The 26098-nt window shown below is 40.8% G+C and overlaps 1 protein-coding gene across 2 annotated transcripts; it reads right to left on the bottom strand.

Moving 5' to 3' along the window:
- Window positions 1-4215: 4215 nt before the first annotated feature.
- HMGCS1 (3-hydroxy-3-methylglutaryl-CoA synthase 1) lies at window positions 4216-25209 on the bottom strand. 2 transcript variants are annotated; one of them, XM_068990541.1, is made up of 11 exons: window positions 25116-25209; window positions 20096-20156; window positions 11424-11881; window positions 10521-10646; window positions 9845-10009; window positions 8344-8509; window positions 7361-7531; window positions 6786-6892; window positions 5561-5686; window positions 5285-5448; window positions 4216-4326 (listed from the first exon to the last, which is right to left on the bottom strand). In XM_068990541.1, exons 3-11 carry the CDS (start codon window positions 11869-11871, stop codon window positions 4237-4239), a joined length of 1563 nt encoding a protein of 520 aa, XP_068846642.1. In that variant the 5' UTR covers window positions 11872-11881; window positions 20096-20156; window positions 25116-25209; the 3' UTR covers window positions 4216-4236. The 2 variants fall into 2 exon arrangements, with proteins under 2 accessions (XP_068846642.1, XP_068846641.1); XM_068990540.1 differs by lacking the exon at window positions 25116-25209 and adding an exon at window positions 20524-20609.
- Between the last annotated feature and the right edge of the window lie 889 nt (window positions 25210-26098).

The raw sequence follows: 26098 nt of genomic DNA, 5'->3' as shown, positions 1-26098 counted from the left end.
GGAGTGGGTAGCATTTCCCTTCTCCAGGGGATCTTCCCAACCCAGGTATCGAAGCCAGGTCTCCCACATCACGGGCAGATTCTTTACCAGCTGAGCCACAAGGGAAGCACAAGAATACTGGAATAGGTAGCCTATCCCTTCTCCAGGGGATCTTTCTGACCCAGGATTGAACCAGGGTCTCCTGCATTGCAGGCGGATTCTTTACCAACAGAGCTATCAGGCAACTGGTAGTTCAGCAGAGGAACCACCAGTCTGGAAGGCTTCCCTGCCCAGGCGAGGGGAAGCAGGAAGCATTTCTCGACCAACAAGTAAGGGCCCACTGTTGTGAAGAGTGGCCCTGTGGGAACTTAACCTCTCTATACTACTGGGCCATGAAATTATGAGTTCCAACGACCTCTGTGTGGACTTCGTATCACAGTGAGACCAAAATGAGGGGTGTGCAGCAGGAATCCCAAGAGAGGTACCATCATATTCTCTGAGATCCCAGTCAGAGCCCACATGGACATAGCTGTCACAAGTGTGACTGCTGTAGAAGGCAGGGCAAAGGAGGCCTGAAGTGGGGCCCACGGATCGAAGGCTCTAAGGCTGGAGTAAGTGAAGTGAAAGTGTTACTCGCTCAGTCATGTCCAACTCTTTGCAACCCCATGGACTGGAACCTGTCAGGCTCCTCTGTCCATGGAATTCTCCAGGCAAGAATACTGAAGTGGGTAGCCCTTCCCTTCTCCAGGGGATCTTCCTGACCCAGGGATCGAACCTGGGTCTCCTGCATTGCAGTTAGATTCTTTACCATCTGAGCCATCAGGGATGCCCAGGGTGGAATAAACTTGGCATATTTGAGGAGCAGAGAAGGCAGGGGCAATAAAAACACAGGAGGCCTTAGTGGTACTGAGTAGGCAGCGGCCAGATGCCTCAGGACTTGGCAAGTTTGAGTAAGGAAATCTGATATGTAGGGTGAGAAGTGGTTACTACTCAGGTAGTCCAGGCAGCCTTCAGGGAGGAACAGATCTTGAGCGGAGATCCCCAAAGGTCAACAAGGCTTTGCTAAGATGAAGTGGAGGTGCTAGTTTAATACCATGCAGAAACAGCTGGAGGCAAAAGGAAGCTTTAGTTCAAAACTTTCATTATTTTTTACTCTAGATGTCTGCACAGTAATGAAATAAGACAAAGAAAAGGTGAATTCTTTGCTTTGCACTTCTGAACATTTACAATGAAAAGTACATTTTTTGTTTTAAGCTAGACCCCTGATAATATAAACTTTCTGAGGCTTGGTATTCATCATCTTCAGCACCAGAGTATTAACTTTGTACTAGTTTGAGGGGGAAAAAAATAAAAATATCACAGGTCAATTATTTCTTTCTCCCACTAACTAGGAAAAAAATAGGAACTTCTAATTAAGAGTGGTTGCTAGAAATTTTAAAGGAAGTGCTTGCTTTTATATGACGATTCATGGCTCTAAATTATTTAAAGATCCTGTTACATTCCTTGGTCTCTCCACCTCTACTTTAGTGTGTCAGGACATTTCAAACAGCAAACAAGAGATGAAGGGTTTCAACCAAGTCCCAGGAGGATGAGAAGTAGCTGTCTGCATCTGTCTGAGTTCTGTCTAGCATTCATATTCAATGTACTCATCACTGTTCATGAAATTAACAAAATCCAGAAAGAAAAAAAAAAAACAGAAGTTAACTGCAAAAACTCCAAAAAGGAGAAGGGGAAGGATAGAATTCTCAACGTCATATTAATTAGGATCTTAGACTTTGCAGAATTAGGATTTAGAATTCCTAGAACTGCAGGATTAGAGAACACAGGCCTTATCTTCTAAATCACCCAGAGAAATTGGGAGACTGGCCCAGAAAATAAAATCATTACTAAGTATTGAATCTAGACATGACAGCATGATAAAATAACTGATCAGTACTAGAAAATATTCTGATTTAATTCTTGGTTCACATAATCCTAAAAATTGATAGCGACTGAGATTATCTCATCCAGTGTTATTGCCAATGTAAAAATTCTCTCTATAAAACATCTGGGAGAACACCAGCAACCTGAGACACTCAGGCTGGAGGCTCTAGTTGGTAGTAGGCAGTTCTATATTGGCTATAAAATCTGCTTTTAATGTTTAATTGCCAACCATTAACCTTAGGTTGTTGTTAGGAAAACACAGTAACTCTCTTCACAACTATTTATGGCAAAATTTATGCATGTTAATTTGGGAGTTAATTTCTTTGTTTGAAGTATAAGAATAATAAACTATCAGTATATGTTCCTCCAAACTAGACAAATAGCTCCTTGAAGGCAAAATCATAGATCTTGTAAATCTTTATTTCTGACTTAAGTGATGTAAGTAGAGTGCCCTGCTTATATCAGGTTTATAAATTTTGGTGAAAGAGTTAGTGAATCAGTGAACTGAAATGAAATGGATGCCCCCATTTAAAAATAGCATATTAGCTGCCTTCTTGCCTAAACTGTTAGTTCAGGAGGGGGAAAAAAATATCCAAGTATCTAAAATATTTCTCTAAAACTTTATTCGAAGTTACCCACCTTACTGTTAATAAGGTGTACAATTAATGCTCTGTGCCAGTATTACTAGGCCTGCCCATTGCCGGCAATGGACTTTGAGAAAACCCGTTTCCTGACACCCCAAAAGTTAAATTACTCTTTTCAAAACATACTGAACTCCCGATACTTGCAAAAAGTATTACATGCACCATGGCCCCATCAATCTTTAAATCTGAACTTACATTATTAATCTACATCAGTGTATGTTAAAATGAAGTGATTTCAACAAATCATGACTGTACAAATCAAAACACCACTAGTTAATATTAAGAGTATTTTACAAACACTACATTACATATTACCTTGCAGTCTGAAACATTACATTTCAGTTTTGTGTTAAGTTTATTTTAGATAACTGAAACTTCACAGAATTCAACAGCAAATAAAATTTAAAAAATTTAGTTCTGTACATTAGTTCCAACTATCTCTATTTTACAATCTATAAGGCTCATGTCATAGTTCAGCACCAGAAAGATCTAAGAAACTGTCGAACCAGTCAAGATCTAAGAAACTGTCGAACCAGTCTTCTTATTCATTCCAAGTGATAGTTTACTATTGTTATTTTTAAGGTGAAAGTCTGAGAAAACGCTTTATATACCCTACTTCCAGACCTTGAGAAGTGGAATACTTTTTGGCTGGTCATACTATGTAAAAAACTTGAGTTGTATCTTTTAATTTGCACTGAACAGATACAAAAACAAAAAAAGGGAAGGAATACTTACCACATGAATTTAGGCTGTCAGTCTTTCAGTTGAATTTATAATACTGAACCATCAGAAATAACTTCACAATGCCCTGTCCCTATCCTTCCTTTTTGCTTTAAGTTTTTGAAAGGCAGCCAGAAAAATGTTTTATTTATTCCTCAAAATAAGGTACAAGGGAAGGATCACAGCCACAAGCTTTCTCATACACAGCTCCAATAACGTATCAAGGCTCTTCTGCAAATACACTTTGAACTGAGTCAGGAGCAGACCTAGGGAGCAGATCCATAGCCCCCAAAGGTACCATGTTTTCTATACCACAGTCTGCTCAGTGCTGGCATCCCTCTATTCACAGAGGTCATGACAGTAACGCATGACTGCCAGCCTGGATTTAAAGTAACAGTTTCCAGAACCAGTGACACCGTTCCCAATTCTCTCTCTCTCGAGGATTCACAAACTCTAGAAAAAGAGTGTGTTTGTCTTGTCATTTTCAAACCGGGTTTGTGCATATTACATTAAAACCACACATTCCCTAAACTAAAAACTGTTTTTCAAAAACCACAGGAACCTTCAGTAATCTTGTTTGTTCAAAGTATAAAATTCTTACATGTTAAAAAAAAATTAAAATCGGAGACTAGTACCGCTGCTTTCCTTGCCAGAAGTGCACGATTTCAGGCTACATTTAAAAACTAAGCTTCATGCATACACACGGCCAGAGAGGTATGAAGTCTTACAGAGCCCTTAACATCCATCATTCGAGTACAGTAAGCATCGGCTAGACCACAACAGGAAGCATGTTAGCAAACTGAGCAAAGAGACTTTCTCAAGGACACGTGTTTTCCAGGCTCCATGTCAGTCACATAAAAATTTAAGCAACATGTAATCTTTTAAAATTGACCCCAGATGTCCCGTTCCCCCAACCGTTCCCATACATTCCCCCAACCCCCCCTGAAGTCCTCCACCTCACAGAAGTATCTTAATGCTCCCCGTTACTGATGACAGCTGCTTCAGGTTCTGCTGCTGTTGCAGGGAGCCTTGGCACTTTCTTAGCAGGGCTTGGAATATGCTAAAAACAAAAGAAACAAGAAAAATGTGGTCGCCTCTTAGAGTTTTTTCCCCCAGGAAAAATCATGTTGCTAACCTAAGTTCTAATAGGAAAAGGGCAGCTCTGGAGAGAAAAAAAAAATATATATATTTATACATATATAAATATATATTCTGTAGAACTTTTCATGGAGGGAACAAAAATGTCCATTCTTTACCTTATGGTGAACGTATCATATGATTATCCCGTAGCAAGGGAGAGGAGGGCCACAGAGATCTACCTACCATACCCAGTATTTCCCTTGTTATATCTTGCCTTTGATTTCAAACACTCGTGGCTTGATTTGCTACCTCAAAGAGCAAGACTACGCATTCAGCACATTTGTGCTGAATGGATAAAATAAATAACTTCCAAGTTTTTAAAGTCCTCAGTTTGAAGCCAAGCTCTGATCTTGGTCAAGTCATTTAACTTCTTTCAGCTTCATCTCTAAAATGGGCACAGTAGCATTTACCTCAAGGGGGGTTTTATAAGGGTTTACGTAGAAAACCTAAAAAGTGACTAGCATGTAATACGAATTCCAGTCATAACAATTACTATTCCTTGACACCTGGAGATAGATTAGCCAATGGCCTGAGAGAAGGGATGTGAGGGGCTTAACACCCAGCCCCTGCTTCATCTCTCACCAAGATACAAACCACAAGTGAGCCTTCTCAGTTTTGCTGTAAACTTTGGTGTTGCTAAAAACAGCCTAGTACTTACTGTGCACTGAAAAATACTAATAACTGCCAAGCACCGCATACAACTGGAAAACAGCACAGCTGGAACCCACTCCCAGAGGCCTGGTTCTGAATCACCCTGCTTTACCGACATTCCTTTAAGTGCATAAATCTCAGTGAGGTCACCTCAGTCAGGAGACCTGGGGATGGAGATTTTCTTATCCAGTCAAAGCCCAAGACCAAACACAAGGAGCTTTACTTACCTCGGCTGTAGTGCTCGAGGGCACAAGGCCTACTCCCTCATCCAAAGTGTCGTCGTTTAGAGAGGGGCGCCGAGCGTAGGTTCTTCTGTGTTTTTCATCTACTCGAACTAGGTACCATGTTCCTTCGAAGAGGGAATCTATGGAACTCTGGGGAATGTAGTTGGCTAAAGGAAAGGCAGAGGATATGAAAAATGAGTTATAACATATAACTCATCTGGTAATAAAACAGCCCTCCAGTAGGCCTCTGGGTGTTTATTAACAATTTAATGTTTTTACCCAAGTGATGAGTATCCTCTCGGAGCTTCATGTTTTCAGCAAAAATATCTGGTGCCACACAAGTTCTCGAGTCAAGCCTTGACTTAAGATCACATATGCTTGCTACTATTTTATCAAGAGCGGACCCTAAAATAGGAAATAATTGCAACATTAAAACACTAAAAATAGTATACATATCCCAAAGCCTGAACAAAATGCTGCCAAACGGAAAAAACAACTTTTCATTTCTTTCAGAACTACAGGCTATTGTTTAGTTAAAAGGTAAGATGTTATTTATTTGACGTAGCTTCCTATGAGCCTTGACTAGACATTTGTTCAGCCTTGGCTAGTAGACAACTGAGGAAATAGGTGGGATGTGAAACTATAAATAACTTGTCTAGAGTCAACTAACAGTTTCAGAATAATGCCAAGTCTTCCATCTGTTTTTCTCTGTATTTTTGCTCCTTCCTGCTCAGGGAGGGCACAAAAGTATCCTTAAATACAGCTAAGACCACATCCTTATACACATTAGATAACTTAATAAACCACCAACCACAAGAAATGGCCTGGTATTACTCACTCCTATGATCAGTCTCAATCATTAGTGTGAAGACTCGAAAGTTGCCCGCCTTAAATAAAGACACTTCCTTTTCTCTACCTATGCTTTAAAAATGCCATAAAAGGGACTTCCTGGGTGGTCCAGGGGTTAAGAAACTGCCTTTCGATGCAGAGGAAGTGTTTGATCCCTAGTTGGAGAACTAAGATGCCACATGCCTCAGAGCAACTAGGCCGGCATGCTGCAACTACAAAGCCCAGGCACTTGAGAGCCCGGGCACAACTATTGAGCCTGCGCACCACAACGAGAGCGTCTAAGCACTGCAACTAAGACCCCATGCGGCCCAGTAGTAAATAAAGATTTTTTTAAATGAGATAATAGATTAAAATAAAATTACTTGCCAAAGGAGGAAAAGTTAAACACTATACCATTAAAAAAAAAAATGTTTAAGCTCATTATACAGTTTTTTTCCTGACTTGGAAAGAAGGAAAGATATTCTGACTCAGACATAATCTTGCCATTTACCCAGTTAAAGCAGAATTTTTGGGCAGAATGTTGAAAGAACTAATAAAGATTAAAGTGTCATAAAGATCTATGGAAGAGACTTAAGCGTTCACTTGAGAAGCCTGCTAAATCAGCCTTACCACAGTAGGTTCTCAATACATTGTTGTTAAAAGACTCAGCATTTACCTGGTGTGGCATCTTGTGTAACTTTGAGGGAGTACAGAGTGGCAGCCAAACCAGAACCGTAAGAAAACACGCCGATCCTCTTTCCTGCCAGCTGCTGAGGTGAGTACCTGTGTAGGAGGAAAAAAGCTCTTAAAGTTTAACTCAGCCTACTACAGTGGGTAGAGAACCACAGCTGGAAGAGACTTCATCCTGAGCCCAGGGATCTGACCTACAGTTTTACTGTTTACAGTAAGCAGATTAAAAACAAAGAGTTCTCATCTCTCTAGGAATGATGGAATTGAGAAAAGTTATGCCCTAAAATAAACTACTTTGTCAACTGGGGATTTATGGTTCAACTGTAGGTCAAGAATAGACCATGAGAACAACAGGGAAAGCTAGTGTGAAATTTAGTACTCTGGGATAAATAACTATAGCCTCATTGCATATCTCCTTCAAGTCAACAGAGAAGAGGCTAGAGAACCTCCAAGGAAAAGACCATTCTGTGACCTGCCACCAACATGCCTGATACCAGATCTGGTCTTAGAAATGTAACATCCCCAAACAAGCGGATTGAAGCAATGGAAATCCATACTTACTGTGCGAGAACAGAAGCCAGGGAGCCATACACTGAAGATGTGTACATATTTCCATTTTGATTTGACACAAGCAAAGATGCCTTTGTTTTCTGATTGAAGAGTTCTGAACTAGCTTTCATAAATGCCTTTTCCACATCTCTGTCAAAGTAGGTATCTTCTAATTTAACATCCCTGAAAATTTTAGAAAAAAGATAATCTTGTAGTGTCCAAAGACTATATTTTTACTATATTACTTATTGGACCTAACTACCATTCTAATAGAAGTATATGATGCTGATTTCTAGTTATTAAAAACCAAGTAGCAGTATGCTAATTGTGAGGTAAGATTTAACAGTTGTACAAATATGGTCCTTTTTCTGAAAAGTTTTTTTTTTCTTTAATGATCAAGACAACATAATTCTAATGGGTTAATAATCCCCTACAGCTCTGTCATCACCAAACAGAATATACTACTATTTCAAGTCCATAATATTGTCTATTTAGTTAGAAGAGACACATTTATAGGAGCCAAGTGTTATAAACAGTTAAAACACATTTTATCAGATGGAGAAGGGACACAGGAGAAACAGCAAGAGTTTAACAGGTATAGCATGCCAGGAGGCCCAAAAAGCGGGGAAAACGGAAGGAGTATGAGAGCAGATATCAGGAGTGGCCAAGGGCAGAATGGATGTGGGCAGGAGAGAGGCAGGGAGAAGAGTGAAGATGCTGCTGTATAAATACAGGCACTTGAGGGGCTCTATTATCAAGGTGACAACAGGAACAGATCTAAAAGGAGGAAATAAGAAAATCTGAATAGAAAAGACTAAAGAATTCATATAGGTGAGCGACCACCTCTCTGGGACTCGGTTTCTTCACTGATTAAATAGGTTAGACAAGATGACTTCTTTTGACTCTAAAATTTTCATGTCTGTATAAATAGTGGTTTAACCAATATAAAAAAAATACTCTCACATATAAGGGAGAAAAATCATAATTCCTCTTACCCAAAGGCTTCTAGGCCACTGTAGATACTATTTTTATCTCTGTTCTGGTCATTAAGGAAGTCGTTCAGCAACATCCGAGCTAGAGATTTCTGAACCAGTTTACAATAGGGTGAGTGGAATATCATGAAACCAAAATCATTCAAGGTGAAATCTCTATCATTTCCCTCTGAAAGAGAAATCCAAAGAAATTATAATCCATTTAAGCCACTAATTTTTGAAGTCTGATTTTAGAACAGGGCTGGGATGTCTTTATATCTTTAAGCAGCAATAAAAAATATACTATATAATGAAATATCTCTATGGTTTAAAATTTGTGTCAAAAAGACATCCAGAAATTGAACAATATACACTATTACTGGTTTTCAAATGAAACTATCACAGTCCATTAGTGGGCTGTGTAATCAATTTAATGGATCAAGGCCAGTATTTTTTTAAATCTTAATAAATTAAGAGGTTGTTTTTTTGTCTGAATGAAAAAAAGTAGAAAAGAGTAAACTGTATAACTTGCAGCATGGGCAAAAAAATTTGATGACATTAGTTTCCATTTAACTGCACATAACAATGCAAAGTCTATTTCTTACTGCAGAGTCTAATAAATGTTAGAAAATAACTGTGTAAACAGTGTATGTTACATACTTCAAGAATGCTTATCTAAGGCCACTATGTTTCCTAATATCGGTTATTGAATCTTATTTTTAACCCTCTTTCAAAAACCCTATAAAGCTGGACTATGGAAAAAGCATACTTTATATAATACTGTGTGCTTTCATGGTTTTAATTCAAATACTGTCCTTCTCAGTATCTCAAGCACTTTCTCAGGGTTAAAGATAGAGATTGATGATGACACTAAAAGCAACTATGAATTCACAGAAGTGAAGTGAAAGTCGCCCAGTCGTGTCCAACTCTTTGCGACCCCCATGGACTATACATACAGTCCATGGAATTCTCCAGGCCAGAATACTGGAGTAGGTAGCCTTTCCCTTCTCCAAGGGATCTTCCCAACCCAGGGATCGAACCCAGGTCTCCTGCATTGCAGGCGGATTCTTTACAAGCTGAGCCACAAGGGAAGTCCAAGAATTCACAGGTCAAGTACAAAAAGACTATGCGGGGAGGTGGCGGTCACTTTGGTAATTTATTTTCATTAGTTTTCTCCGGATCACAGTTGCAAACTAAAATTTGTTTGCAATTGTCTACCTCTCTCAGAATATGTACCAAATTCAAGTTACTTTCTTTTTTTACCTTACTTTTGATATTCTTACTGGGTTAAGTCATCCTAAGTATTTTTACAGAAATAAACTTTATTTGCAAAGTTTACCTGTTGTCTTAAATTACACATTACCAGAAACTGTGGGAAAACTATGCTATTTGGTGGGCGAGGAAGCAGTGATTAAAGGAAAACACTAATGAAGGGTGCCCATGAAGCAGTTTCACACTAAAGACAGTGAGTACATTACACCACCCTCGACAGGTCGCAAAACCAAGGAAAATTGATAAAACCCACCTTTCTGCCACCGGGCATGGATCTTCTTGCGGTAGACAGAATAGCAGTGGTCTAATGCACTGAGGTAGCACTGTATGGACAGTTTTCCATCTACTATAGGATATTCAGAAAGCATATCAGGCTTGTAAAAGTCATAGGCATGTTGCATATGAGTCCCACGAAGTCCTATTAGAACAAAAAAGGAAGAGGTCCTTGTAACTCTGCTGCCTGATGTATGTTAGTAAGCAAATTGCATTATCTGAGAACTTTTCTTAAATCTAGTCAACTCATCACTTGCAGAATAGAAATCACAAGGAGAAGTGTGTATGTAATTAAAGTGAAACATAACAATAGCCATGGACAGGCCTAAGCCTCTTGATATACAACATTTTATGCAAGTTTCATACACCTAACTGGAAGATCACAATTGCTCTGAATTGAAAACAAATTACTACGTGACTATGGGCAAGTTACTTCTCTCAGTTGTTAGCAATCCTACTTAAACCCATTTTACTCCTCTGTAAAATGGGGATGACACCACTTATGTCACAGGATTGCTATGAAGACTAAATATGATAATACACATAAAGGTCTTAGCAGGTAGTGCCTGCATTTAATGAACACCAAGTACAAGCTTCTAATTTTTAAGTTTCTCAGCATATTGTGCAAATAAAAAAAATACTTCCCAAACACTCACCTCGTTCAAAAATTAAAGGTGCATTAGGCCCAATTAGCATAGCAACAGCTCCAACTCCACCTGTAGGTCTGGCATTTCCTGTGGCATATACAGCAATATCCCCTGCAACTACCAGGGCATACCGTCCTGAAAAATATTACTGTTAGTATACAAGAAGGTGACTGACACCCTAACTATCATACATACAAACTGAAAGTATTGTATTTTCCCAGAATGTATCATATTTTCCCATCTTTGGTAAAGAAAAAAAATATATTCTGACTAAATTTCGATAGCCAATTTTATCCTACATGATCTGTCTAGTCAAGGCTATGGTTTTTCCTGTGGTCATGTATGGATGTGAGAGTTGGACTGTGAAGAAAGCTGAGCACCGAAGAACTGATGCTTTTAAACTGTGGTGTTGGAGAAGACTCTTGAGAGTCCCTTGGACTGCAAGGAGATCCAACCAGTCCATTCGAAAGGAGATCAGTCCTGGGTGTTCATTGGAAGGACTGATGCTGAAGCTGAAAGTCCAGTACTTTGGCCACCTCATGCAAAGAACTGACTCATTGGAAAAGACCCTGATGCTGGGAGGGATTGGGGGCAGGAGAAGGGGACGACAGAGGATGAGATGGCTAGATGGCATCACTGACTTGATGGACGTGAGTCTGAGTGAACTCCAGGAGTTGGTGATGGACAGGGAGGCCTGGCGTGCTGTGATTCATGGAGTCGCAAAGAGTCGGACATGACTGAGTGACTGAACTGAACTGAACTAAAAGAGAACTAATTTGTAAAGTAAGTAAGTTGAAAGTCATAGCTATCTTTCTGAACACGTTCAAACCACCATAACTGGTAAAGTCTGCAAATGGTATTTGGGGCTAGTCACCCTCAAGGGAAGTTTCTTTCGAAAAATATGCAACATACCATCCCAAGAGCTGGACTCGATCCAGTTAACAGCATTGAAGACAGCGGCTGTGCCTCCATAGCACGCATTAGTTGTGTCTATTCCTTCTATATCCGTATTCCCAGACTCCTCAAAGAGCTGCATCAAATTCGTCTTCACTGACTTCGATTTATCGATGATTGTCTCCGTTCCAACTTCTAGCCGCCCAATGCAGTCATAAGAAAGGCTATTTCTCTCCATAAGATTCTGGACCACAGTCATGCACAGAGAGTTGATATCTTCTCTATCTGTGCAGAAGCCCATCTTGGCCTGGCCCAAGCCAATAGTATACTTTCCAGCGTCTACACCATCGTATTTTTCCAACTCTGCCTGATCAACATATTGAGAAGGAAAATAGATCTCAAGGGCAACAATTCCCACATCTTTGGGCCAGCAGGCTTCTGCATTCAAAGGAAGTGACCCAGGCATGGTGAAAGAACTTTAGAAAGAAAAATAGAAAAAAAAACAACCAAAAACATTGTTTTAGATTATAGGTTGTAGACTGTCAAGTTCAAACTTGAGAAATCAACATTGATATTAATTTCTAAATTTAGTATATTCTTAGGACAATTTTAATATGTGGAGGTAGCAATGATAGTATGAGCAGAGTTATTGACTTCACTATTATTTAAAGGTATCATCTTTTAGAAAGACTTACAGGTTATTCAAAACTAGGTATCTTTAGATTTAAAATATGATTATTAGAGGTAAAGAAAACTGAAGTAAGACTCATCTATGTTATAAAGAACTATAAAATAAAATGAGAATTTAGTAACATGGCCCACAGATCAGAACTCAAGTATCTGATCTACTCCTGGCCACTCAAAAAGTTTAAATCATTCATTCATTTCCATATATGGATTATTCACAGCTATTGACTTTATGGGACTTTACATACTAACAGTTTTAGTTAAACTAAGATACTAAACTAAACCTGTTACCTACTAACAGTTTTAATTAGGTCAAACAGTACTGCATTCTTTATTGATCTAAACCATCCCAGTACGTAGAAAGGCCACACTGCCAAGTCTGCCATGGCACTCTGTTCAAGGCCCCTGCTATTAAAATTAGCCTTCCAAAGTAACCGCCACCCCACCCCACCATCTAGAACCCAGATGATTACAATTTAAAGCAAAGACAAGTTCCCGGACCCGTAACAGGTCAAAAGTTAATATTCTGTACTTTCCACAGCTAGTGTACAGGTGATAAATGATCATGAGATCACAAGATTATTATTTAGCTTCTACATCAGGCAAAAGAAAACAACTGATCCAAATCTGAAAACTGGTACCATAATCCACATATTATTTGCATGGCATCTTAGACACCACCTCTGAAAATAATCCCTTTTTTTTTTTTTAAAAAAGGCCTTTAAAAGTTGCACCGTTGCCACACCAACTTTCAGTAGTGTTTATTTACCAACAGTGAAAAGAAAGTGTGCTAGCCACTCAAGAGTGTTGCTATGACCTATGGGCAAGTCAGACCTATCAGAGCCTCAATTTCTTTAGAGGTTATTTCAGTCAGAAAAAGAGAAATTACTCAAGATGTTTCTAACAAGGAGGAGGATTTTAATATAGGGCAATGGTTACCACTCTGTTGGCCCAGCTACAGGAGCAAAAGGGGGAAGATGGTTACTATTCAGACCCCATGAGCGCACACTCCTACTAAGGCTGCACCTTGGCTGCTGAGTGAGAGCCAAAGCCCCACACTCTCGCTGCTGCTGCCACTGACAAAAGGCAGATCCCGTATTTATGTCATTTCTCTTCTGCCAGTCTGCCAACACAGGCGGAGCATTGGTGATAATGAAATCTCAGGCTGCTGCCATAGTGAGTTGTTAATTATTGAAATCTTGAGAAAATATCTCAAGCAGAGAAGCTGTCCTTAAATCATGAGATCTACCCTTAGCCTGTAGGTTATCAAGATAGGAGTGTATTAAAACCTGAAAAATAAGCACCTGGAAATATAGTCACAAAATCTTAAGTTAAAGGCCTTAAGGGACACCAGCTGAATCTTCCTTCTAAATATAAGAATCTTATTTATATTTTTTCATCCATCCAAACAATGACAATATGTTAAATGCCAAACATTCGGGGTAAGTTTAATAGGATGTAACCCTTGCCCTTTCTAATATTCACTGTCTTGTGGGATAGTAAGCTACAAATGTAACAATAAACAAGTGAAATGACAGAGACAGTCCAATCTCGTTCTGTCAGAACTACCTAACCCAACTGGGGAAGGAACGAGAAGAAAAGCTTCTTGGTTGAGTCTTAGGAATGAGCTGGAAGAATCAGTAAAGCTCTGCAGAAGCAGAGAGTAGTAGTTTTCACAGGATAGACAACATACACAAAGGCACACCACAAGGAACCATGGAAAGTTATACTAATTTACTGAAGTGAAATGTGAGCCCAATGAGTAGATCAAGCAAGTAGTGGGTCAGGAGAGCTAGCTAAGGGTTGAGTCATAAAGGTTCTGGCATGTGATGTTAGAGAGCTTCAGCATCATCATGAAGGCACTAAGAAGCCATCAAAAGAGTTTTAAACAATATGGTTACATTAGTGTTCAGATCAGTCTTTTTCCAATTCTGGAATCAATTTAGTGAGCGTCAAACAACATCTTTTTAAAACAAAATAGAAAAAAAAAACAAAATATCAGATTGCATGGCACATGGTAAATGCCAAGAGTTTTTCATGAAAATTGTTTTAATTATTCACACATATTCTGGGTTGCAATATAACGTTGATTCCTTACTGAGGAATCAAAAGCCGGAAAAGTGTGAGTCCCCATTTTACACAGTCACTGGTGCTATGTGAAGAATGGATCTGAGTTAGGAAGTTGATATGGAAGCCCAATGAGATATAGCTAATGAAACAGAGCAATTACTACATGAAGAGAAAAGGAGCAGCTCCAGAAAGTTTTAGAAGCAAAAAAGTGGCAGAAATTGTGATAGACTAGATGGTAGGAAAAGGATGAAATATTTAGAGTAGATAACTCCCAGATTTCTAGCCTCCACTATTGTATTTCTTGACAGAATCACTCACTGGCAGATACACTAAAGTCAGCAGAGAAGCACCTCTCCACTTTGTCCCAGCTCTTCCCTCTTATAGGCAAATCCATCGATTTTATGATAATCTAAACTCGGCTACACTGAGGTTTAAATGAAGACCTAAAGGGACTATCTAATGTGTCACAAGGCATATTCTAAGTTTATAATAAAATATGTTTAAGTCGTCTGCATAGTCCACAGAAAAGAACTCTAAAACTAGTATTAGAAACAAAAAGCAGTCCATATACTTATAAAAAGAACCCCTCCTATATGTTACCCTTTAAATCACCAAAACAGAGGAAGTAGGATTAACCACTTTTCCAGCCTTTCCCACAAGGTTACCCTTCATATTCTTTTCATCTCTTCAAACTGCTCTAAACATGATGAGGACAGTATAATTTTCCCTGCCTGGTCCAATAGCTTGCAGTGCTGTTGGAAATAAAGTGGAAAAATACATACAATCTTCTGAAGATGTGAACCAGTTTATGCCATAAAACAAAGCTCTAATTCCAGAATTAATCTATGTTTATCATAATCAAATCAGCTCTGATTAGTTCTTATATGGTACTTACTAAATAAAGGTATAACTATATTATTAAGCCTACTACTTCAATATTCTTGCCTTGAGAACCCCATGAACGGTATGAAAAGGCAAAATGATAGGATACTGAAAGAGGAACTCCCCAGGTCGGTAGGTGCCCAATATGCTACTGGAGATCAGTGGAGAAATAACTCCGGAAAGAATGAAGGGATGGAGCCAAAACAAAACCAATACCCAGTTGTGGATGTAACTGGTGATAGAAGCAAGGTCTGATGCTGTAAAGAGCAATAGTGCATAGGAACCTGGAATGTCAGGTCCATGAATCAAGGCAAATTGGAAGGGGTCAAACAGGAGATGGCAAGAGTGAACGTCGACATTCTGGGAATCAGCGAACTAAAATGGACTGGAATGGGTGAATTTAACTCAGATGACCGTTATATCTACTACTGTGGGCAGGAATCCCTTAGAAGAAATGGAGTAGCCATCATGGTCAACAAAAGAGTCCAAAAGGCAGTACTTGGAGGCAATCTCAAAAATGACAGAATGATCTCTGTTCGTTTCCAAGGCAAACCATTCAATATCACAGTAATCCAAGCCTATGCCCCAACCAGTAACTCTGAAGAAGCTGAAGTTGAACGGTTCTATGAAGACCTACAAGACCTTTTAGAACTAACACCCAAAAAAGATGTCCTTTTCATTACAGGGGACTGGAATGCAAAAGTAGCAAGTCAAGAAACACCTGGGTAACAGGCAAATTTGGCCTTGGAATGTGGAATGAAGCAGGGCAAAGGCTAATAGAGTTTTGCCAAGTGAACACACTGGTCATAGCAAACACCCTCTTCCAACAACACAAGACTCTATACATGGACATCACCAGATGGTCAACACTGAAATCAGACTGATTATATTCTTTGCAGCCAAACATGGAGCTCTATACAGTCCACAAAAACAAGGCCAGGAGCTGACTGTGGCTCAGATCATGAACTCCTTATTGCCAAATTCAGACTGAAATTGAAGAAAATGGGGAAAACCACTAGACCATTCAGGTATGACCTAAATAAAATCCCTTATGATTATACAGTGGAAGTGAGAAATAGATTTAAGGGCCTAGATCTGATAGAGTGCCTGATGAACTATGGACTGAGGTTTGTGACATTGTACAGGAGACAGGGATCAAGACCATCACCATGGAAAAGAAATGCAAAAAAGCAAAATGGCTGTCTGAGGAGGCCTTACAAATAGGTGTAAAAGAAGAGAAGTGAAAAGCAAAGGAGAAAAGGAAAGATATAAGCATCTGAATGCAGAGTTCCAAAGAATAGCAAGGAAAGATTAGAAAGCCTTCCTAAGCAATAAATGCAAAGAAATAGAGGGAAACAACAGAATGGAAAAGCCTAGAGATCTCTTCATGAAAATTAGAGATACCAAGGGAACATTTCATGCAAAGATGGGCTCGATAAAGGACAGAAATGGTATGGACCTAACACAAGCAGAAGATATTAAGAAGAGGTGGCAAGAATACACAGAAAGTGAAAGTGAAGTCGCTCAGTCATGTCCAACTCTTTGCGACCCGTGGACTGTAGCCCATCAATCCTCTCTGTCCATGGGATTCTCCAGGCAACAATACTGGAGTGGGTTGCCACAGAAGAACTGTACAAATAAAGATCTTCTCGACCCAGATAATCACAATGGTGTGATCACTCACCTAGAGCCAGACATCCTGGAATGGGAAGTCAAGTGGGCCTATCACTATGAACAAAGCTAGTGGAGGTGATGGAATTCCAGCTGAGCTATTTCAAATCCTGAAAGATGATGCTGTGAAAGTGCTGCACTCAATATGCCAACAAATTTGGAAAACTCAGCAGTGGCCACAGGACTGGAAAAGGTCAGTTTTCATTCCAATCCCAAAGAAAGGCAATGCCAAAGAATGCTCACTCTATCGCACAATTGCACTCATCTCACACGCTAGTAAAGTAATGCTCAAAATTCTCCAAGCCAGGCTTCAGCAATACGTGAACCGTGAACTTCCTGATGTTCAAGCTGGTTTTAGAAAAGGCAGAGGAACCAGAGATCAAATTGCCAACATCCACTGGATCATGGAAAAAGCAAGAGAGTTCCAGAAAAACATCTATTTCTTCCTTATTGACTATGTCAAAGCCTTTGACTGTGTGGATCACAATAAACTGTGGAAAATTCTGAAAGAGACGAGAAGGCCAGACTACCTCACCTGCCTCTTGAGAAATCTGTATGCAGATCAGGAAGCAACAGTTAGGACTGGACATGGAACAGACTGGTTCCAAATAGGAAAAGGAGTACGTCAAGGCTGTATATTGTCACTCTGTTTATTTATCTTCTATGCAGAGTACATCATGAGAAACGCTGGACTGGAAGAAGCACAAGCTGGAATCAAGATTGCCGGGAGAAATATCAATAACCTCAGATATGCAGATGACACCACCCTTATGGCAGAAAGTGAAGAGGAGCTAAAAAGCCTCTTGATGAAAGTGAAAGTGAAGAGTGAAAAAGTTGGCTTAAAGCTCAACATTCAGAAAACGAAGATCATGGCATCTGGTCCCATCACTTCATGGGAAATAGATGGGGAAACAGTGTCAGACTATTTTTGGGGGCTCCAAAATCACTGCAGATGGTGATTGCAGCCATAAAATTAAAAGACACTTACTCCTTGCAAGAAAAGTTATGACCAACCTAGATAGTGTATTCAAAAGCAGAGACATTACTTTGCCAACAAAGGTCTGTCTAGTCAAGGCTATGGTTTTTCTTGTGGTCATGTATGGATGTGAGAGTTGGACTGTGAAGAAAGCTGAGCACCGAAGAATTGATGCTTTTAAACTGTGGTGTTGGAGAAGACTCTTGAGAGTCCCTTGGACTGCAAGGAGATCCAACCAGTCCATTCTGAAGGAGATCAGTCCTGGGTGTTCATTGGCAGGACTAATGCTGAAGCTGAAACTCCAAATGTTGGCTACCTCATGCGAAGAGTTGACTCATTGGAAAAGACCCTGATGCTGGGAGGGATTAGGGGCAGGAGGAGAAGGAGATGATAGAGGATGAGATGGCTGGATGGCATCACCGACTCGATGGACATGAGTCTGAGTAAACTCCAGGAGTTGGTGATGGACAGGGAGGCCTGGCATGCTGCGATTCACAGGGTTGCAAAGAGTCGGACACGACTGAGCGACTGAACTGAACTGAGAGTCAAACAAGTGACTTGTTTCACTTCGGGGGGAAAAAACGTAGCTAAACTAAATTAATCCATACCCATCAAAGTGAATCATGATGTGAATCATGACTCAGACTTTGGTGTGGAAAATTTTTTACATTGTCTACTTCAGTCAACATTGCTCATTCTCTGAGGACTTTTGATAGCCAAAGTATTTTCATTACATCCTTGATAAAAGTTAGTGAAGTCTAAGTCGCTCAGTTGTGTCTGACTCTGTAACCCCATGGCCTATACAGTCCATGGAATTCTCCAGGCCAGAATACTGCAGTGGGTAGTCTTTCCGTTCTCCAGGGGATCTTCCCAACCCAGGGATGAAACCCAGGTCTCCCACATTGCACACTGGATTCTTTACCAGCTGAGCCACAAGGGAAGCCTTGGTAAAACACTATCTAATTTGAAAATATTTACCTTTTGGTTGAAATTGAGGGAAAGTGAGAAAAGTAGAAAAAGAGGAGTATTAATTCAGAAAGTAATTGGCTTCATGGCATTTAAAACAACAAAAAGATTGGTATAGTTTCTGGTCTAAAATCTTTAGTTTATTCTATTCAGTGTGTGCTCTTATGTCGTCCTCTCAAATGTCCTCTGATATAGGCCAGACATAAACTAGAGAAAGAAAAAAAGGCGTTAAAGATCTGAGATTTTCAATAAAAAGATGTAAATTTTCATTTAAAATTTCTTCTTTACAAAGGAGGAGAAAAATACACTTTTACCACAGAACTCTGTGAACCTTCCAAAGCTATCTTCCAACAAAGACCAGAAGAAGACTCAATCTGTCCTAAAGTGAAAGCTCACCCCTCTGGTGGATAGGAGGAGTTCCAGGTCCCACTTCCTTGTGAACAATTTCTGAATACTTCCCACCTAAGAGGACACAAGATGGACCAATATGATCCGCTGGGAATCTTTTAAGTTTGTGAATGACAGACAGATGGGAAAAGAAAAAGGGGAAAAAAAAAAAAAGGGCAAAAAAGCAGGGAAATCAGCTAAGAATGCTGATATAAGGGCAGACCTAGCTCCTCAGGGCTCATCAGGGAGGGACTTCGGCATCAGTTCCCAGGACCATGATGCCAGCCTCCTGAGCTCTCTGCCTCCATCCTTCCCCTGTCCTAGGATCACCTTTCTAAAATGCACATCTGACCTTTGATAAGATGCTATTTAAAACTATTCCAAGCCTCTTCCTTGCATTGCACAAGGAGCTTCTGGAAAGCAAGACGTGTTACCTTGTTCATCTTTGTGCCCCTAGTCTCCAGCCCAACACTTGGCATAGGCTAGAAGCTGGATGTTGAATAAATGAAATCCTACTAGCCTTCTAATCTAAAATTAGTAACAACCATAAGAAATCATAAAGCCGAAGCAGAAAAAAGCAGAATCATAAGAGGAGTTCCATCGTTACAGAAGGAAGCAATAGCTGCAAGTAATTCAATTATTGGTTCAAACACATCTATAACTACTGTCCAGCCTCACGTAATTGTAAACATTCATCCGTAGCCCAGATAATTCAACATGCACTATTGGTACACGTGCATACCTGTGACTGTTTCTGATTAAGCCATTTATAGGATTACATTTTATTATCTACATTTTTTGCCTCTTATGAATGAACACTAATTTTGAAAATTAGTTTCTAGATTTTAAACATTAGTCTAATAAACACAAAATTAGTCTTCTGAAGCTTTATGGCATTAATCAATATTTGAAAGATAAAATAAAATTCTATAATGGGTTTTAAGAATGTGTAGTGCACACAATGGTTATGTGTCCTAGCATAAAAAAATTAAAATTCCCCCTTCCATTAGAGAGGAAGACTCTCCTTTAGCAGCATGACAGGATGCCATACCTGTGTGAGGGGTAAAGAACTGCAGTCTCCAGGTCTGTCACTCTGTCTCCTCCTTCAGGCACTAGGAATTTCAAATAAGAACCTTTTTTAAAGTCATATATCAAATAATGACTCCAATTCTAAGTAAGTTAAAATCAACATTTCCTGATCCGATTACATTATATAGAACAGAATTTGACTTTGCTTAAGGGAAAAAAAAAATGGTAAAGATCATAAAACTTTTTTCTCCTTATTTTATTAGCTCTTACAGTTGTAGTTTCAGTTCTGGTAATAAGTTGATACATGTAGTTCATATGACTGATTCAGGCTTTAAACCAAGTATGATCCTGGGAGAGTTGTAATCTTTACTAAAGTAGGGTTTTCAAGAATTGGGGGAGAGGAATATAAGTTGTACTAGGCTAACAAATCTCTGGAGTAAAGAGACTTACACATTCAAGAGCTTGCTCTGCACTTAGGAGCTTGTGACTTTAATGACAGTCTGTGCCTTTCTGAGCTTCAATTTCCTCCTGTGTAAAATGGAGCTAATACCTGCCCTCCCGGTTGATTGTAAAGGATGCTTGAGAAGATAAAATATGTAAAAAATATAAAGCACCAACACACTGATTATTATCTTACTTCTCAGTATTTTTCAAACAAAAACAAATCTTTCTGGCAAGAGCGAATTACCTTCATTTATTTAATCTTATACTCCTGGTTTTCAACATGGTCACTGTCACCTACCCCAACCTTTTAGAAAGTGATTTTCCTCTTAGAGCTTGGGTTAAAAAGGTAGATATTTGATATCAAGACCAAGGATCATTAAGCTTTATCATCACTTAAATTATGTGGAAACAAAACGGAAGGTGACCTTGAAGCATTTTACTCTGTCCATTTACTTTGAAGGGTTGTTATTTGGAACAGTTCCTGTTGGATGCAAACACAATTACCTTTGGGCTCTATTTAATTGTTGGCAAATACAGCATCTGCCCTTGCCTGATTAACTGGAGAGTACTCTCAGATGCTATTCAGTAAAGCTTTACTGCTTTCACATAATTAGATCATTTAAGAGCTTATAGACTTAGTTCCTTTTACTTCATTAATCTCCCCCCACCTTAAATAGATTCTGAGTTTTATCGGAAAAGATAAGACTACTGTATTCCAAAAACCTGATGACAGGATAATATATACAATGAGAAAAGAACTAATTTTGTGTTCTTGATTACCTCAAATTATGCTTTTGAAATGTGCAAATTAAACTTTCCATGAAAACTAGTGGGGGGGGGCATGATCCCTCTTCTCTGAAAAATGTTGAAACTATTTAAATAATTTAATATTTCTTCTTGAAACCACGTATGTATATGCATTTGACACTATTTTAATCAAGGGAATTTTTCCTGAACTGCCAATATTCCTTCTTTCAATTTTGATTATTTCCATCAGGGAGGGAGCTTAGGTGGGAAGGCATAGAGCAAGCAACAGGGAGAAGGGAGGGAGTGAACTCAGTGCACAAGAGAAAGCGAGGAGAGACACAGAAGATAAAAGAACCACACAGGACTGCCCAGCTACTCAGGTTCTCAGGGGAAACAGGCCTGGAGTCGACAGGAAATGGAGGCCACAAATGCCGCTCTGGGAAAAAAATCAATCCGAAAGGGACCTCCCCCCGAGCCTGCAGCTTTCCATTCTCTTCTGCAGCTGCTAGGAGGCTTCTCTACCTGGACAAAAACAGCAGTGCCAAAGGCTCAAGCAGGTTATCAGCTTATTTCTAACAGGTCTCTTCAGAGCAAGCGATAGAGGCAAGCGGTATGGCTCAGGAGGCAGTTAATAAATCATAGGCATTTTGAGTTTGGCAGAGATTAAACCTGAAGATGGAGAAGGAACTGACAATCCACTCCAGTATTCTTGCCTGGGGAATCCCACAGACAGAGGGCCTGGAGGACTGGATTCTACGGGTTCACAAAAAGTTGGACACGCTTGAGTAACTAACACACACACAACACACCTGAAGAATGATGAGACTGCCTAGGGCCAACCAACTTTCTCCTGGGGTTTATTGAGTGTTCTGAATTCCTCCTCTGCCTCCCTTGTTAGCACAGATTCAAAGAGGTGGTCAGAGAAGTTCCCCCCGTACATATTCTGGTACACAATAAACCACACACAGTTACCTGCTGATCCTTTTCATCATTACAGGAAAGAAATCCAGGAATCCTTCTTAACTGAGAATGAGCTGGCAACCTTTTCTCCTTAGGAGGGCCATCAAGCAAAACTACTGATAGGAAAGCCTTGCTCACATCTGTACAACTCTGGTCTAGTTCCCTAACAAAAAAATACAGACACCCTGCCTCCCCCCAGAGGTACTGGTCTGCTTATCCGATACCCTACTCATATTTCAAGGTCCTCCCTCTTCCAGGAAGGTTTCCTCGAGCTTTCTAGTCAGGCCCTGCATTCACAATGACACTGAAGCCTTCAGAGTCTACTGTCAGTGGAAAGCTAGTTTCTGGCAGTCTTCTTAAGCATATGGAATACTTAGATTCCTGTTGGGAGAAGGGCTATATTTTGATTCTTTTCAAATCCCTTTGAGATGCTGGAGTAAAGGGCACACAATTGCATTTTTTGAGTGACTGAATTTGGAGTTATAATAGAGGAAAAATCTTTTAAATTCAAGTAGTTATAGCAGCAGCCCTCATTAGTAAATTCTTTTTGCTATCCCTTTAAGATGAGCTGCAGCCCCAAATGGTGTCCAAAAGCTTAAAAAAAAAAAACAAAACACTTTTTTCTGCTGCTCTTCAAAGCAAATGGTAGGTTTCAATTATTCCCTGAAAAATGTAAGGAATTCATATGGAATCAGAAGAGAACACTTGTTGGCCTTATGTCATTCCCAAATGCACACCCCTCCAGGTCCATGCCTTCCAAAGAGGAAGCCTGTAAGCTCTGAAAGACTAGCTTCTCCACTGCTCTCACTACACTCGGTTAACAAGCAGCAAGCGGGCACTACCACAAGCCAAGCATTAGGATGACTAGATTATTAAGAACTGAGTCCTATCGCCTTCCCATGAGATTGGGTAATATGTTTTTAATCTATACCACTGTCTTGAGAAACAAAATATCACATCCTGTGATGCTTGGTTTTTTAATAAACCCAACAAAATTATGACTGTTTTCTTTTTCAAATGAAACTAGAGATTCTGATATATAGCCCATTAAACTCCTCCATCCACAGCCCCAGTGCATCTCCCCCCATTCAGTTCTACTGGATTGCTGTTTTAAATAATGCTAGGGTCCCCAGGAAACACATATTACACCAATATCAGGGTTTTGCATTTCCCGTGAGAAAAGCTATCGAAAACGTCAATCAGAAAAAAAAAATCTCAAAATCAATCCCTCAGTTAAGAGAAACAAGATGTAAAAGTACTCTGGAGAAATATTTTAAAAAAAGAAAAAGAAAAAACAAAGGCCCAGGATTAGTTCAACAAATGACGTGGACTTCTATGGCCCCAAACATAATATTCGTATAACTCGCCCAATCTGAAACACCTTCTGAGAACTGGGGCTACTTACTAAACTAGAATTGAACTGAACTACACTGGAACTGATTTATGTGCAAATTTACAAACTTAGGAGAGAGACCTGCAAAGTTTAGACACACAGAAAATAAAGTCTTTCTCCTTTTCCTTAAGATCTGCTATCCCTGCCCTCCTCATCCACACACAAAAATAACTCAAATTTTAAAAATAAAAAACCACAAACTGCTTGGATATCTCAAGCTGCAAAGAACCATTTGGCCTAGATACAGGGTAAGGACTTTCAGTTAGCCTTCTAACAGAAATCTGTGCAAAGAAGTCTAAACTCCACCTCAGAAGGAAAAATCTTACTAGCCCTTCCTTGTGTCTTAATCTTCTCATTTATCTTGCCATGGTTTTTCATAATTCATCCCTGAAATAGAGCAAATGTTACTCAGCAGCGGCTAGAACATCTCAGGTGCAGCAGGTTGGCAAGAGCATCAGTCTGAGGGAAGAGTTGATGCAGAGGTGAGCAAAGAAGCCTGTGATGATCTAAACCAAGGCCGCCGGGCAACTGTAACCAACAGGGACAGCCTCACATTACCTGTTGTCCAAAACTCTCCTCCAGGGTGGGCAATCCCTTCTCTACCACTGGTCAAGGCAATTCACACGTTTTTCAAAGACTCCATATATCGAGTTTTGAAAAGTCCTTGGTTCAACCCAAAGCCTACTGTGTGTGAAGCCCTATGCGTGCCTGCCCATTACATCATCCTAACAAGTCAGGCTGATTCTGAAGCTATTAATATTAACAGGAGGGAGATACGGACTTTCAGAACACGGAAGCGACATATATATATATGGGCTTAAAAAATATGGAGGCTGGAAGGTGGGAGCAGGGACCTGTGATATTGGAAGCAAGCACATACTGAAGCAGTCAAGAGTGTGAAGTACTCAGCCAGGTTAAACCACGATTGTGATGCTTTCTCGCACCTGAGCTAGGGAAGAAGAGCAACGCTGCCCACCTCCCTTCCTCCCAGTCACTCTTTTTAAGAGGCAAGAAGACACACCCCCTGCCAACCTACAAGGCTCCAAGTGTGATCCTCCGCATCCTTCGGCGTCCACCCTGAAGCCAAGGCTCCGGGAACACCCTAGCAGGCCAGCTCCTTTCTTGGCCCCCTCATGTACCCACCCCCATCCCCTCAAGGTGGTCACAGCCACTCCCCTAGCACCTCCAGCTCCTGACTATGTCGTCAGAAGCCTACCCCTCAATACCCTCTCCTTCTCCCCTCTGCGACTCGCCTGCCCACATTAATGCCCCTGTCCTCCAGGACCTACCGCGGTCGGCCCCAGGTGCCCGGCAGGGGAAGCCCCGCACGGACCCCGCTCCCAACGCCCTATCCTCCAGGTCCAGGTCCAAACCTTAGCCCTGACCCGACAGAGCAGGAGCTCCTTCGGGCCTAGTCAAGGACACCAATCCGCCGTGCCCTCATCCTGCCCGCGAAGCCTCGGCACCCCGGGTCAACTCCTCCACTCGGGGCACTCACCCAAATATGACCGGGCGGTGGTCGTAGAAAGTGAACGACCAACGAAGGGGTAGTGCGAGCCGCCTCCCCTCCGCCACTAGCTTTATAGCCGCGGACCCACCGGACTCCGGCAAGGCCGGGAGCCCGTGAGAGGCGGGACAGTGGCCCCAGCAGCCAATCGTGGCCGGCAGAGGAGCGCCGGAGTGCCCGCCCCCTAGCCCAGCTTCAACCAATCCGAAGGAAACTAGAGGAAACACTAGCTGAGGGGTTTCCCTTGTGGCTGGAAGGGCGGGGGAAGGGGCGGGGACAAAGCCGGAGGGCCGAGAAAATGGGGTGAGAGAGTGACGTGTGGTGGCCCGAGAGCCGGCCTACCAATGACAGAGCGGCGAGACACGGCGAGAGCCAACGGGAGCGGAGTGAGAGGTTCTCCGGCCAATTGAAGCTCAGCGAGAGGAGATGAGAACCAATGAGGCCTCCGCGTCCCACCACTGGGGAGAGATGGTCTAGTGTGGGAGGCAAGTTGGTCCCTGCTGGAGAGTCCGTCAGGTTGCCTAGCAACCAGAGCTAGGCTTCACCTGTAAGATTTATAAAATACTTGATTTAAATTCAATCTTAACGTTTTCTAGTTTCCTAGAGCAGCCAGGCGTGCCCGCATTACAAGCTGAAGCAGAATACATCACCAAGAATTTGTAAACTTATTCTAAATACTAGATTTGTAAATAATATTGTAACCTCTATAATGTTGGTTTGGGATTAGACACCAGTGAGGAGGGTAAGGGGCCTTGCCTAAGCAGGGCGTTTGTCCTAATTCTTGGATTTTTGCTAGCCCATATCATATACTCTGAGGAAAGTGGCTCCACCTGGCCCATTCTCCACTGTATCTGCTGAGCTTGATGTGTGGTAGTTGCCGAATAAAAGGTTGTTGAAAGAAGGAAGGGGTCTTATAATTCTCAGTGTAGCAAACCCACAGGATAAGCACCATCTAGTTCCCCCAGGAAAGAGAG

The sequence above is a fragment of the Capricornis sumatraensis genome, chromosome 18, assembly GCF_032405125.1.
Source record: "Capricornis sumatraensis isolate serow.1 chromosome 18, serow.2, whole genome shotgun sequence".
NCBI classification, from domain to species: Eukaryota; Metazoa; Chordata; class Mammalia; order Artiodactyla; family Bovidae; genus Capricornis; species Capricornis sumatraensis.
This window is presented reverse-complemented; position numbering and strand designations above follow the sequence as displayed.